Source organism: Fusarium subglutinans (assembly GCF_013396075.1).
Source record: "Fusarium subglutinans strain NRRL 66333 chromosome Unknown NRRL66333_c0000062, whole genome shotgun sequence".
NCBI lineage: Eukaryota > Fungi > Ascomycota > Sordariomycetes > Hypocreales > Nectriaceae > Fusarium > Fusarium subglutinans.
The window spans coordinates 1-15,241 of NW_023502125.1; the positions used below are offsets into that span (position 1 = coordinate 1).

Genomic DNA, 15,241 nt, shown 5'->3' on the forward strand with positions numbered 1-15,241 from the left:
TAAAAAGAGTATAATATTACCTATAAGTACCTATAGGTACTTTTTAATACTTATATATTTTTTAGGTAGTATAAAGAGTTTCTAAAATACCTATAGGTACCTATATATACTATTATTTACCTAACTATATGCCTGGGTAACTGGGCATTAAGCTATTATTAGGTACCTATAGGAATTTTAAACCCTGCTTTGGACAATCTTCGCAAATTCCGTCAGGATTAAACATTACTGAGCTCTCTGAGGCGTTGGTCAGAGGCTGTAGACCTGACCTGGTTAGGCGCAGTGTCTTATTTCTGAGCAGCCAAATGGTACAATCCACCACGCAAGGCCTCAGAATGTGGTCAGGGTTACATACTGTCCAACAGAGAAGTTTCTCTTTCTGGCTAGTTTGATATGTAATATTCTTTGACAGAAGTTCTGGGTACTCTGGGTGGTATTCCATCGATGCGATGTTAGGAGGGTCCCTATATCATGGTGGTGGAACACTAATGCAAAGAACCGGCTGGGCGGGTGCCATCTCATCTCAATCCTGACGCCCAAGGCTGACACTTAACCTGCCCTCATTGAGAGGAATCTAGTCAAGCCAGGAAAATAGAGCGCAATTATGAGATAAAAGTGAAATCACGCAGTTGTGTGAGGTCAAAAGGTCCTTGAAGGCTTTGTTGACGTCCCTCCCCACTTCCAGTTGGCCTACTTGATTTGGCGGGGCAGCTTTTTCCGGGCGATTCGCAAAGACGTCTGATTACACGCTATAAATAGGGATTTCTGTTCGATATTTCATTGTGAGCAAGCGGTAGAATTTTCTGTACTAACGCCTGGAACTCACCTTAACGCCGTAGGGCAGCAAAATGACAACTGGGAGGTTGGATACAAGCAGTACGCAAGTCACTGCAGTGGGAAGTTGAGATCAAAGGGTAACCTCTGTAAAATAACAACTGTCTCGTAGTCTATCGCAACAAGATCCCCATTTTATCCAAAATGCCATCGACGTAGGGAAGCCTTCAATAACTCAAACAGTCCCTTCCGACCTATCGTCCTGCAAGTCCATTTCCTCCATCAACCACATTCTAAGTTCATTGTTGTCAAAACTGTTGATCCTTACGACCCTTTTAAAGACAATGAGATGAACCACCGTGGAAACGCTTGCGGCGCTTGGCAGCAGGTTGACCATCTGCCTCATCGTCGTCAACGTATTGCGACCGAGCTCTCTTCCTGATGACCGCAGCTTCCGAAGAACCTAAGGATAAACCTTCAAAGGCAAGTCGCAAATGTTCTGCTGCAGGAGGGTCAGAAGATGAGTTGTTAGTGAGCTCCGGCGTTGGTGAAATGGCCTCAGTAGTCGCTTGCTGGTCCGATATGATCGAACGATCACTCTCGGAGACACTTGTTAGGAGTTTTTGAGCGAGATTGGGCTCGGGTTCCGGTTCGATCATGTTGAGGAATTCTTGTACACGTTTGCTGTACCGCTTGAGAAACTTGTAGATGGCGTCCTTTTTCGCCTGACCGGAGAGCTGAGCGAAGTATCTGCGGACTTTATCTCCTTGGAATGGTTTGGTAGGAGAAGTCATTGTTGGCCTCCAGGTGTTTATATCAGCTTTGATGGATGACAGATGAGGATATACGGGAAGTGAGGACTGTATTCTGAGTTGTGGCGGATCTTAAGTCAGAGTCCAGCTGGCGAAATAGCTTTTATACCCGGGGTTTTGATAGCGAGTGCAATTTCTCTTTGCAATGCCTGCCTTTGAAGCAGTGGATGTGATGAAAGCTTTGTACTGTGGCATCTGCATGACATGTAAAAGGAACTTCAAAGAAAGCTTTCTGCAGCTGCCCTTTGCGATCATTCAAGGTTCCCATGTTCTTTAATAATTGCTAATTCACCATTCAACTGTAATGACAGTCGATGAAAACCTTATTTGCTGAGATGGGTGAAGATGCTGGATCAGGGGTAGCCATTATAGTCTACCGGAGGGGGGACGCGTCAAGCAGATCAGCTTGAAAGAATGATTCATCGAACTGCATGTAAAAAGTGCTTCATATCGGATTGTTATATTACGAAATTTACTTGAGCGCCTCTAATAGCATGTCGAAGATAACGTAGCCACCAAATCCCCTACTACCATAGCGAGATCGTGGAATATCGGGGAGATAACGGCGGATTGCTACGGTCGTCGCGTATCCGATTCCAAAAATCGTCACTTGGCCGCCTTTTGCGGAAGACGGACTGTATGATCGACCCCGATACATCTCTGCGTTGTGTAGGCGGCTTGTCTCTACGATGGCGTGGCTGTTTGATTGTCACCTACAAGATCTCGTAACCAGCGGTAGTCTAGCCAGGACACACGACCGGGCCACGTATCTGATTGGCGTACTTTTGGTTAACCTCAATAGGTCATCGTTGTTGTAATTGAGCTAGGCAGGTTTCTCAAATCTGAACGGGTTTTCGTGCTGGGGTTCGTCGCCACAAGATGCAACGCAGAAGTCAACTCTTCCTGATCTTGAGACTGTATCACAGAGCTTTTACCACTGTCCACTCCGTCTTCAGAGTCCACCGCCAACATCACCATCGTCGAGGCTCAGCTAATCGCTTGTGCAGTAATCCGCCAGGTCAGTCGACGCTTCAGAAGAAAGTAGCCAACCATGAGGATATAAGCTTGAGCGATTTGCAAATCCAAATCTTCCACCTTTCTAGATCAACTAGTAGGGTAATCATGTGCATCTGGATGTTAGTAGGCTGCTTTTTGTCTTTCAACATGAACTTGGCAGCGTAGTTATTAGATATGGTTTCAGGCTGCCATACTGCTCGCATCCGAATATGGCCCCGATGAGTGCAAAGTTATCATTGAAATACAGGCTTCAGATTGTATTCGGCTCGCCATGAACCTTTACAGTGTGCGGTTTCAAGAGCATGGAAAAAGGAGGGGTGGTATTCGGCAGGGAATAAGGCGTTTGTAGGTCATTCCTACTCTGAGATTCCAGGAGACTGATCTCGAAATTCGGGAAAGGTACTTCTGAACCATGATCGGCAACGGAATTCAGCACTGTAGGAGACGCCTTGGGGAGGAAGAACGAGGTTTTGCGTTCTCAAGGTGCTCGACGTGAGAGGTTCTGGTGCGGCTAATGTACCATGCCGGCCTACTCTCGTCGTTGGTGTTAAGATTGCTAACTTGATATCGTCATGCTTTTGGAATTGTTGAGCAAGACTATTTCTTTCTCCTGATCTCGCCACCAGTCAGGTAAAGCTCCCAGTGCCTTCTTATTTCCCACTGCCCAGTCTTTTTCATCCGGATCTAGTCTTTATCATCGACATCTTTGCATAATGTAGTATAGTTTTTCCATAGCATCGTCCCATCCTTGTAAAGGGTTGGTCCCAATACAGTAGCACTGTCCCATATAGACTCATCAATAGCCTTACTTCGATCAGTATCCTGACAAAATTAGTACCGTAGAGTGTAAAAGCACAAAAGCGCATGAGATTGCTTACCATGTTCATTTGCAAAAATAAGATCTTTAAAACTCAGGGTCACAGTAGCAGGGTTCAATGGTTGTGCAGGTCGAAAGATCAAGACAGCAACCAAGCCAGCCTTTACGGTATATTGATTGGTTAGGCGCTGAGCTGTTGTGCTGCTTCGCGGCCCAACTGCTGTGGTCAGAAAACCCCGCAAGGAACATCATGGGAGTTCCGCCATGAGGGGTATGTCTGACTAAGAGTATCACATAATAAATAACCTTTGCGCGCGCAGAACAGTAGATCCTGGTTTTGACTGCGCGCGCGCAATCCATAGGCTCGCACAAGCACTAGAGTTCGCGCGCAGACCACCCGCGCTCTGGTGTGTCTTCGCGCGCGCAGTACATGCATATTATCCTAGCTTGCGCGGGGGCATTGTCGGCTATATGTTCCTCCGCTTCTTGGGTTCCAGTTGGGCTTAATTTTTGACGTCGGCTGGTATAAAAGACAGACCCTTGATCAGCAAAAAGGTCTTGCTTGATGATGCTCACCACCAAGCCACTAGTCTCGGGTGGCCTTGTCTTGTCCTTACAAATTTGCCGTCATGTCTAAAGACCTCTCTGAACTACTTTCGCCAGATATGCGAGAACCTGTGTGCCACGGCGTCTTCACGCGTTTGACGTTGCCGGCCGATCTTGAGGACCACCTTCAAGCTGCAGATGATCTCTCTGCCAAGCATCCTCCTGACCCTATATCTCTGAAGAAACTTCAGTTCCCAATTGCCGCTTTCTTTAAAGTCCCATGGAGCGATAAAAAGCAGGAGGTTGCTCTTGAGGTCCTTCAAGTACTGGTATGTAATGAACATAAATTATATAATGGGATTCAGTAACTAAGAAGCACCCGCATTGGATAAAGTAGCCTGAACAAGAATCATCAGGGCTGATATCTGAAGGGAAAGACCTAATCCATATGAAAGGTCATTTGGTGGCAGGAAAAGGTCAAAGGCTGATTTACTTACCACGACCCTTACATGGCTCTGGCAATCTTCAAGTCACTGTACAGAATGTCAGAACAGGAGCTAGTAACATCATTGAATGGAAGTCTTCAGAAGCATACATGCTTGATACTAAGGCTCGGATGAAATGCGAGGGCGGGATGTCTAGATTTTATTGTTTGTCGATTGTTCATGAAGAATAGCAGATAGTATAGTCATTCATCATAATCAACCACAACGGCTTGCAAGTTAGAATACCTAAACCATGCCTTGTGATATCTTGCCACTCAGAACCAAACACCATCGACGTATCAATGTCTTGACCACCCAAATTATCAGGTCGCTGGTCAAGGTAGGTCCTTGGATCGCTGGGCAGCGAAGGGTCGGTCTGGAACAAAAGACCTTTAACAACAAGACTTTTGCCTGAAACGTGCGTGTCGGACAACGCGGGGTAGGAAATTGGAGAACCCATAACTATCCATAAGCAAGATCCTTACTTCTCTACCCAAAAAGAAACATCAATACGAGTTACATTGCAGAATCAGCAGGAAAAGTATAATGAGCCATTTAGCTATATGGTTTCCCGTGGAGATAAGGGCGTCTGTAAAGAAATTGAAGGAAGAAAGTGATTGAATGCCACGAGAGCTGAGTGTGATCAGGGCTTGATCGTGAATGGCATCCCCCGTCTGCGTTTTCTACCGAGTCCTCACTGATAACGAGACCTATTGCAGAAGCCGACATAAGTGCATTGTCATCAGTATCAACTGCTAGGTCAGCTTCAGCCCCAGATCTTGGTTACTATGCTGAGAATCTTAAGATGGCTGGTAAGAAGGCTTAAATCGGCAATGAAGCTTTTGATCTCGCAGTATAGCCTTTCACTGTCCTGGCCAGGCATTTCATTGGCCCCCAGACCTCCTTGTCCAATGCCGTATCGCCCTGTGGTCTTCCTGGCCCGAGAACAAGGTATCTTACAGAGCTGAGTTCCGTCGATATCGTTTATAAGAACTTCGCAACGTCCTCCACGTGTATTATGCAAGCACCTTGTTGGGAAAGATGAGATCCAATATAGGTCTATGCAAGATCCTTAAGCGGACATGCTTTGTGAACACTGATCATTGCACTAACAGGCGTAAAGGCGTGAATGTCGGTCCAGATACATATGAGCGGGCTGGTATGAGTACAATATCATGATGAATCGCGACGGCAAGAAGAGTTTGGTGGGTACCCAAGATAGGGTCTCCAATCGTGGTAAAGCCCGGGCCGCTTGAAAGGAAGATTGAACAGCAGAGCAATCAACAGCCACCTGACGCGTAGGAACCGATCTGGGTTTGACTCAAGTCCGGGAGTAGACTGATGAAGACCCCGTGAGCGACATAAGGTGCAGACGAACCAGACCAGAGTCGATCTGAAACCACTACCTAGTTGAAGTATCCCAATAGAGTCGACAGAGGTTCATATCGAATTGACTCCATTGCAGTGTCGTCATGTATCCCCGACATGAATCGGGTTATTGTATAGCTTAGGCCGCCGAGCTACCACGAGTTTGTATTGTAGATGGATGTATTCATGGATAAACCAAGTAACCTTAGGTCCTTTCCCTCAGTGCTGCTAAGCTTCATGTTGATCTCCCCTCTTCTTTCCAATGAAGATTGGACTCGGCGGCGATTCGGCATTAAGGGGGGTCGTGCTTGAATTGAGTGTATAGGTTCCGCGGGAGGTAATATCGGGAGTCATGACTAGACTAGGTTAAACTAAGGTGGCATGGCTAACGTTGCACTTGAGGCATCAGCTCTCCGCTGGAAACTTGGACAATTATGCTCCCTTCTCCCTGGCTAAGGCAGTCATGATCGCTTCCGTCTTGGGGACCCGATACTGAATGTCCCCTATGAGAAGACAAATGAGGACCGCTTATATCCAGAGCATTTCGGGAGTGACACTGGGCGCTTCTCAATCCGGCTCAGCACCAACGAAGTCCCTCGCACTCAACTCGTCCGGTCGGACATCGTCGCCTCGCAATTGTCCTCACGTCGATCGGTAAAATGTAGAAACAGAATGCGAGTATTTTTGCAGCCGTAGATTATATCTAGACTGTCGCTCCCAGGGTTATGGCCGAGATATTGTATAGCGTCGGGCGGAAGTAATGACGGTGCGTTAGCAAGGATCGCGCAAGAATCCGCGGACAGCGTCGCTCGCAGTTATAGGCGCGGGCGCTAAGCGAGGATATAATTCGAAAGGCTCTCAAGCTATTACATCGTGGTCTAGCGCGTGCTCAAGTCGTTAAGGTGGTTGTGGTCTTGTTGTTCACTTGCCGCGCATGTTGAGCATTGTAGCAGCATCGCAAGCTCAGAAGACGTGACGCGATGCGCGACGTGCCACCGCGTTGGCTCGAATAATGGCCAACGGACGTACGAATTGATCTCGCGTCACAGTCGCCCATAGAGATGGCAGTAACGAGGGTGCCGACTGATGGTTGTGGAGGATCACCCCCGTAGTTGAATGACGAAGCAGCACGAGAGATAAATGGGGAGACTACCAGGATAAACCTCCGTACCGAGCCGCGCGGCCCCACTAAACCGGACACGGCGTCCGGGGAAACGATAGAGCTTACCTGTTGCCACGGCTTGACTTGATGTGGTGATCCGCCGAGATGCCTGTTTGTTCGTGTCGTACCGAACTAGAATTATGCATTGTTTCTTGCCCTCTACTAGTCTAACATTACCACTTCGTCGCGTGAGCTCGTGTCCATTCACGTGCTTTGAAGCACGCGGCAGGTAGAAAAACTGACGTGCCTCACAACCAATCCTAGGGCCAAGACCTTGTTTTTTTTGTCCTTCCTCGCCCTTGGTCAATCATGATTATTCGATGTCAAGGCAATGATCCGTCCCTTTATTTGGTCGGCTATACCGTCTTTCACTTCCACTTCATGTTCGTATTCACAGGGTACCCTATACATACACACCAGGGCAGTGAGTTTCGCCCAAGGGGCCTTCGTCATGTAACAACAAAGGATAGCGAGTTCATCGATTTTATCGTCTGAGAAACTATTATCAAATTATTATAAGGTTGTTATCTTCCTTCACTCCTGGCATTATTTGTCTATGAGGATGATGTTGATTTGTTGTTCCTCATCTATTGCTACATTCCATGGCCTGTCCATGGACTCTCTTCTTCTCCTTTTTCACTTCTCCACTGCTGGCCTTGTTCACATATAGCCCGGTTATCAATCGGATCGAGATCTCAGACGCCTGGCCGACTATATCACACTTGAGAGGAAGTAGATCCCGCTCAGAGGAATGAGACCGGCAGCTAAAATGACGAGGGTTGATGACCAAGGACTGTTCGGAGCTTATGCTGGTAGTGCTGTCAACGAACCTTTGTTCGACGGCCTCCGTCAGAGGATTCATTGCCCTTCAAGAACATTCCCGCCGATAAGGCTAGCATCTAGGAATGTCAGGATAGCCAGTACGGACAAGCCGCTTTGGAGAAGGCAAGACGTCATAGGGGGCATTACGAAGACGCTGAGAGGGCTCGCCTTGACCAGCGGAAACACAGCGCGATGGAACCTATGCAGGAGTCACGAGAGAACTTCTTTGCCCAGTCTGCTGCCGAAGCAGCACGAGAGATAAATGGGGAGACTACCAGGATAAACCTCCGTACCGATAATGCTGCCCCAAAGTTGGTCATACCCCTCAGACTGGAAGAACCGGGATTTCCAACTGATTGGGAACTCCGAAAATCACTGAGGAGAATCTGCCAAAGGCCTACGGTGACGTTACGGTCCTCTTCGTGTGCCCCAAAGCGAACCCATCTTCGCAAGAAATTATACAAGTGGATATCCTTAAGGACCTGAGGATCAAGGAGTAAATGGCAGAGTGATATCCCGATCTTGTGAATAGCTAAGTGGCTTTGTGGTGCTCGAATAGAAAAGGAACTCGCCCCCACTGAAGAGATTATCGTGGATAAATTCGGCTCCAAATGATCCCAATCCACATCTAGGACGATATGGGAGGCCGAAGAATTAGCACTAAGCAGATCCGGTTCTGTGATGTATCTCAGGACCCTGAAGATCCATCGAAGCGAATGAGCTCCAGTCTGATACAAGAGCTTCCATCGGCATCACAGTATCTACCTGCACGATGTCCTTTTCTGATACGCGCCTCATCCTCAGAAGGCCCCTCAATTGTGCCTGCGTTATACTTTGAACCTCTCTGCGCAACCTCCATATATCAGCAACATCCTTCATGCTGCCTTTCTTCTTGTGTTTCGACCAACTTCACAAATCTTCAACGCCTGCGGAAGACAAGTACCATTCGAAAAAATGACTCCACTGACCATTTTGCTGTCCCAGCTAAACAGCAGAGTTCCGTCACCAGCTCTCCAGTTCCGGCCATGGAGGCTGACCAATAACATTCTTAGTCTCAGTACAATCCTAGAAACCTACGACGAAGGCGACGCAGAGTCGGACATACACAACGCCTACCGCTAGACGGACTTTATACTGACTATAAGCAGCTTAAGCAGTTCAGTGTAAGGACGATTGCGTATGATGGTGGCAAAGCGGCACTGGGGAGGATTCACTCGGCATAGCTAGAGAAGGGCAACTATTATGGCGAAGATGAAGAGAGAAACTTCAAATTAGACCACTTGTGTGTGCAAGAGATGAGTTGAAGAATATAGAGGTCCTGGCAACATCGCCTCTAGCAACACCTACCTCGCTTCTCTTCTCAAACCAAACTTGCTGCATTATAAACCAGAGTCGCCAGTGCTCCAAACTTCCCTTCAGGGGCGTTTCGTTTTCGTTCTTATGATTAGTATTGTTATCTTCATGGTCGTCTTCGTCGTCGCTATAGCCATCGCTAGCCGAGGAACGTCATCGCTTAGTTCAAGGCCGATGCACTTTACATATGGTTCGAATCCCGGAAGGTAAACCGGTTCATCGATGAGCTTACTACTAGCTCAGGAGGCTTCCCAGCCGATACTGAGTCACTGACCACATTAAATAGATAGTTCAGACAGAAGAGGGGTTCTGGGATAAGAGAAGTGGTGGACCTGGAGCTTTCTCGCTTGGCATGCTCCCGAGCGTTGGCCGTGGTTTCTTCACGAACCCCGCGATCATGTTCCGTCGACTTGAAAGAGTTTCATTAAGGCTGCTTCGATACGGGCTATCACCTCTATTGTATGTCACTGCCAAAGGTACAGCCTCCCGACCTCGACGCATCTCGTGGCTTATACGCCATTTCAGTTCTCCCTTCCTTCCTCGAGACTCAAAGAAACAAAGCCTGTTTTTCACGTCGTGTCATCGGGGATGACATATAGCCATTTGCCCACATTTGGCTCATCACAATATATTGTACAGTACCGCCTGTACCAGCGCCCCAGAACTACAGTAAGCTGAAGAATAGACTTCTTCTGCGCTCAAATTCGTCTTTCCAGCCTCTTTCAGGTCCTTTCATGACACAGAGCGAGTTAACTTAGAGGACGTTTATCTTCGGGTCTCTCGCCAACTTGATGGCGTCTCGAAAGGTCTGTGGCAGATCCGCGGTCTCAAACTCTTGTTCCTGATCGCTTATTGCCCGAGGTCGGGCAATATCCTGGCACCGTCCCGGGTTCCAGCATGCCTCAACAACGTGAGAAGGTAATATAATTATCTACTGCTGTTTCCTGACCAGAGCTCAGTCGCAAATTCTCACACTTATGTAACGATAATCTGTATTAATGTTCATTGGCTATTCTTAATCAAGATATGTAACCCACACTCAGGGAAAAGACGAAAATAACGCAAGGGTCATGCAACTCAATGGAGATACACATCTCTCTGACTAGGTTGTCGCTTTTTACATACCTCGTACATCATCTGCCCAGCAGCAATCCTCTCTGAGAACATGCCTGGATACCGTGTTTTAATTAACAAGAAGTTTAACAGATACCCGTCTGGAGAATAGAGGGAGCATCCTCCTCTGATCGTACAAAGGGGATCACATTGCGAGACAAGAACCACTTCGAGCCGCCAAATGCCCACCTCGTACTGATTCAACATTTGAGAAGATATTCCCATCACCCAACCCACGCAGTGGTTTTTACCAGACCAAAGCTTCAGACCGGGACAAAGCCGTTTCTTTCTAAGCCTTCTCAAGGTCTCGGGAGCCTCAATCATAGCGTCTTTGTAGGTGAAGGTCTCCTTGAATGGCATACACCAAGCTCTAAACCGAAGAACTTGTCCTGCTCCCTCCTGTGGCCACGTCAGGTCCGCAGAAGACCACTCGGCACTTTTGCAGGGCTCCAGAATTGGATTTATCGTACCCCAAGATTCCCTTTGCATCAGCCGCTTTTCAGATTGAGACCATATCTCAATAGGTCCAATGCAGGGGCAGGGACAAGGACCCAACACGGTCCAACTACTGGTATTGTACATGTGATAGGAGAATCCAATCGGCCCAATCCAGGCCATCCAGGACCAGCTCGGAAGACCGCCGATCTTGCGTCTCTTGGCCAACGTGGCAGGATGCCATAATAACACAGAATCCAGGTACCTCTCGGGCAGACCATAGAGAAAGCTCAGGGGCGGTTGGTGGCATCGGCTTAACCGTTCAGCGATGCCACAGAAGGCAAGTTGGATGTCTGACTCGTAAGTCAGCTGTTTCGTGGTATACTCTGTAGCGATCAATGCATATGTATCAAGCGTTGCTAAATCGAGCTTAAAGCTCTGTGATTCAGGTGCAGATCCTAAAAAGTTCACCGAGCCGGCGAGCGGACTTAGCTGTCGGAAGGATTTGCTGTATCCTTGGACCTTTTGCCAGCGGCTTACCGAGTCCATTAGCCACAGCCCTGATGGGCATAGTAGCAGCGCGTGATCGGCAAAGTCGTAGAGGATTCTTGGTGATAGCACGCGTTCTTGGAAGGTCCACCCTCGACTTCCATATGTCGAGTTTAGGAGCCGGCTGACTAGCTGTTCGCATCTAGATCGGGCTCCGAGGTATTGTGATCGACTAGGAGTCCGGGGATATGATTTGAGAATTGAGAGGTGTGAGGTGGCATCTGTAGCCTCAGCTGCCACGATGGTCAAGTAAGACTGGCTATAAATGGCAGCCATCTGCGCAATCTGGCCATTCTTGTGCGAGAGATCGTCCTGGATGATGCATAAAGCATCAACCCAGAGAAACTGAATTTTCAGACCGCAGGCCAGCTTCATACTATGCCGTATGGTAGTCGGTATTTTATCAAGATAGCCCTGAAGCGCACCATTCTCCATCAGCTCAGATATGTTCGCTTTGGTAGCGTAGAACTGCTGCACGCCGCCCCAAACATAGCTGAGAGCAAGATATCGGACTTGAGTCGTCGTCCGAACAAGCCGCATTGCCTCGACATCGATGAGGACGATATCGCTACCTTGACTACCAGTCATGCCTTGCCTGGTACACATTGTGCCGTGGGATCGGCGGCATTTCTCAAGCTGTAAACGAATCTCTGCTAAACGGACGTCTATGCGCTTCTGGAGTCTTGCTTCTTCCGCTGTCGAAACCCTATCTACTCCCGATCGCGTGGTCATTACTATAAGTCGCGTAGCTGGTTAGGCTACGAGCTGGGAAATATCAGGTCAACTCCAAGGCGCAAAGATTCCCCGCTCTCGGCTCCTTTGATAGGGTCTCAGATTACTGCGCTTAAGGCGTTCAGGATTAGACCGTATGTAGCCTTATGTGTAGTAAGCAGTTAGAGCTGTAAAGGTCACGTGCTATTAGTTGCACCGGGGCCGGTACAGGTATTGGCTGCCCCTCTTTGGTTCGCACTGCTTCCTTACACTAACGATTTCAAGTCACTAGTATCAATCTTAAATGGACAATATAAGTGAACCGCCGTCAACTGACTTGTTAGCTTCCAAGTCTGGTAAGTGGTTTGAGATTATTCATTTTCTAGCACTTGGTTTTCTAACCTTGTATTCTAAGGCCAGAGCAAGATCACGGATGGCATTCCTCTTCCTGACGATCGTGTCAGAATGCAGAACAAAGAAGGTGATAATAACAAAGAAGCCAGCGCTCCTGATAGCGACGGTGACCACGCGGAGATTCAAGAAGTCAATCTCAAGAGAAGTCACAGCAGTGCATTCGCTGGTGATGACATGAGCTCGAATTCTCATCCCAGCGACCTCCCTTCACGAAGGTCCGCCAAGCCCGAGCAACCATCACCTCCAGTTTCCAACGGATTTAATCCTGCTGAAAGCCAAGAGTCCAAGGGAAAGTCGCAAATCGTCGCCTACAGTGAGGCCTTCTCTGAGAAGGACGACGACTGGCTATTTAATCACACCAAGATCATACTGCGAATTGGCAACGATTACTTTGCCGCCAGTTCCCAACAGCGAGAATCACAGCTCAAGAGCCTCGATCATTCTTCCCTTGACCTCACACTTATTCCGCGAGATCACTACTGTCCAAAGTTCAAGGAAGGCATCAGCAAAGCACCCGAGACCTTGTCGCTTGGCGACGTATACCCCAAGCAACCGAGCCTTATCTCGTGGGATGCCAAGGATCCAAACCCTACGAGCATTGCAGATCTAGTTTTACAGGAAGCAGAGATTTGTGAGACGCTCAAGAAACATCCGCATCCGAATATTGTGCGATATTTCGGTTGCTTGGACGAAGACGACAAGATCATTGGTCTGGTCTTGGGCAAGTACACCTCAAAACTATCTGACAAGGTGGTCGATTCTAGTCCTGATCAGAGAGTGAAGCTTTATGAAGGAGTTGAGAGAGGGGTGCGACACTTGCATCAGATCGGACTCATTCACAACGATCTGAATCCTGCAAACATTATACTCGATGGAAACATCCCTGTCATTATCGACTTTGACTCTTGCAGGCTCCAAGGGGAGAAGATGGGGGACAAGAGAGGGACTTTTGGCTGGGAGTTGGAAGAAGCAGAATTTGCAGTACCAGAGAACGACTTCCACGGCCTTGAGAAATTGAAGGAGTATATTGTTAGTGGTGGCAAGGTCCCTTTTGATTGATTGAGGGGGGCGAGGAGTTCCAAAGACGATGTCGCCATGCGAAAGCCCAGCCATTCCTTGATGAGAAGCCAATGAAAGATACTGCGGCCGCTTGTGCATGGGAAAATTTCCATTGGCCTCTACTGGGGCGTTTCGCGAGCTACAAAAGAATGGATTTTATCAAATAACTCGGATATGGGTAAGATGGGATCGTTCGGGAAGTCGTCATTGACATCCAGACATATGCGCTTAAGGTGGTAAGTCTGGTCGAGCGGATCGCTCATTGACTGAAGTACCTAATGTTGCTGTTCATCAAGTTCTGGGATAACCAACCACCAGAAGATACACGATACTAGGCCTTCCGACGGGAATGCCAAAACGCGTCGCTCCTTACAAAGATGCGATTCGCGATCGACAGTTCCTCCGACCCTATCTGGTTGAACCCAAACCCGACAACATTCCACGGCGCAGCCTCCAATCTTCACGCGATTACCGACGATGGCCTCAGCCGACAAGTGTACCGAACGATGCAGGGCGCAGTGGAATACAGTACCGCACCTCGTCTAAGGGAATGCTACGGTTGGACGTCGATAAATGGCAAGGCGCTTTGCACAATGCCTTCAATCCTATATCCTCCCATCGTAAGTTTGGGAAACAAGGTACACAAGATTTCGCCAACTGAAAAGCATCACGCTATTATATATGAATATGAGCCCAGCAGCGACGTAGGTCTAGATGTCGACGTCGTGCAAGCGCGGCTGGATTTCCTATGGCTTAGATGGTGCTTGGTGTCGTTGCAGCCAGCGAATGAGGGAGGTGTTGGGATCTTGCTCGATATGGGAGATCCTATATGCCTTTGGTATGCTGCATGGTTCAAAAGTCGGTACAAGCGAAGGTACGCAAGAAAAATAACAGAACTATCCGTGAACCACGACCAGTTGAATTCCACAGCCCAAAGCAGTTCATCTGTACCTCAATAGATTAGATGTGTGAACACATTCCCGCGCTCCTTAACGTGAAGTTTCTGGGTTCTGGTGGTGCAAGTCAGGTACCAGAGGGAAAAAGAGGAAGGGGGAAGAAAACGTACCTCTCCGTATATTCTTTTCCTTCAAATGCTACTTAGCCATGACCCCCGCAGGTTGGACACAGAATACCCCTAACAACCTTTTGGCCATTACAAGTCTTACACTTCTCAGAGTCCATGGCTATTTTGCAATCGATAGAGGATGTCGAATTGTGATATATGTGTAGGGTGAGACTTTTAAGAAAAGATCAAGACTCTCGCTTGCGTTATCCACAACCCATATCAAACAGGCAGGGTCACAAGATTCAGCACAAGGATTTTGAAAGCGGATTCGCTGATATCAGCGATCATCTGACTGTTCCGCAATGGGACAACTAATACGGAGTACAATACACGCAAAACCAGTAAGCAATTCCCCTTGTTATATCCTGAACTTTTGTCATGGAATCGACTTAGTTCTTTTGGAAGACGAAGTTGTGTCCTATCTTTGGATTTCTGGCCTCTATTTGTGCCACTTTATCTTGGAGCACCGTCAAGTTCGGGAGGTCTATCTTGGCCCAGTTGGCTACCACGTCTTCTGTTGTAAACATGAATGTAATTACATAACCCCGCCTGCTTTATTTCAAAACAGACACGGGCATCAAACACGACCCTTGAGGAAACCGTTAGACACATGAAGGAATTAGGATAGTGGACTTACAAGGCTCCATCTGCAAAGTCCATGACTGTTGGTTCGCATCTGGCATGGCTCAGCTGTTCTTGCAACACTTTGTAGTTTGATCTCGCACCCACTGTTGTATG

General features: G+C 47.9%; 4 protein-coding genes across 4 annotated transcripts; 2 read left to right on the plus strand and 2 right to left on the minus strand.

Moving 5' to 3' along the window:
• Positions 1 to 1,109: 1,109 nt before the first annotated feature.
• FSUBG_6117 (uncharacterized protein) lies at positions 1,110 to 1,568 on the minus strand (the record flags this gene model as incomplete). Its single annotated transcript, XM_036684283.1, has 1 exon — positions 1,110 to 1,568. One exon carries the CDS (start codon positions 1,566 to 1,568, stop codon positions 1,110 to 1,112), a length of 459 nt encoding a protein of 152 aa, XP_036538317.1.
• Positions 1,569 to 4,049: 2,481 nt separating this feature from the next.
• Positions 4,050 to 4,454, plus strand: FSUBG_6118 (uncharacterized protein; the record flags this gene model as incomplete). Its single annotated transcript, XM_036684284.1, has 2 exons — positions 4,050 to 4,295; positions 4,422 to 4,454. The coding sequence occupies 2 exons, from the start codon at positions 4,050 to 4,052 to the stop codon at positions 4,452 to 4,454; spliced, it is 279 nt and encodes a 92-aa protein (XP_036538318.1).
• A 5,456-nt stretch (positions 4,455 to 9,910) lies between these two features.
• Positions 9,911 to 11,985, minus strand: FSUBG_6119 (het-domain protein; the record flags this gene model as incomplete). The annotated part of the gene is made up of 3 exons (XM_036684285.1): positions 9,911 to 10,057; positions 10,282 to 10,325; positions 10,407 to 11,985. The coding sequence occupies 3 exons, from the start codon at positions 11,983 to 11,985 to the stop codon at positions 9,911 to 9,913; spliced, it is 1,770 nt and encodes a 589-aa protein (XP_036538319.1).
• Positions 11,986 to 12,429: 444 nt separating this feature from the next.
• Positions 12,430 to 13,437, plus strand: FSUBG_6120 (uncharacterized protein; the record flags this gene model as incomplete). Its single annotated transcript, XM_036684287.1, has 1 exon — positions 12,430 to 13,437. One exon carries the CDS (start codon positions 12,430 to 12,432, stop codon positions 13,435 to 13,437), a length of 1,008 nt encoding a protein of 335 aa, XP_036538320.1.
• Positions 13,438 to 15,241: the final 1,804 nt, after the last annotated feature.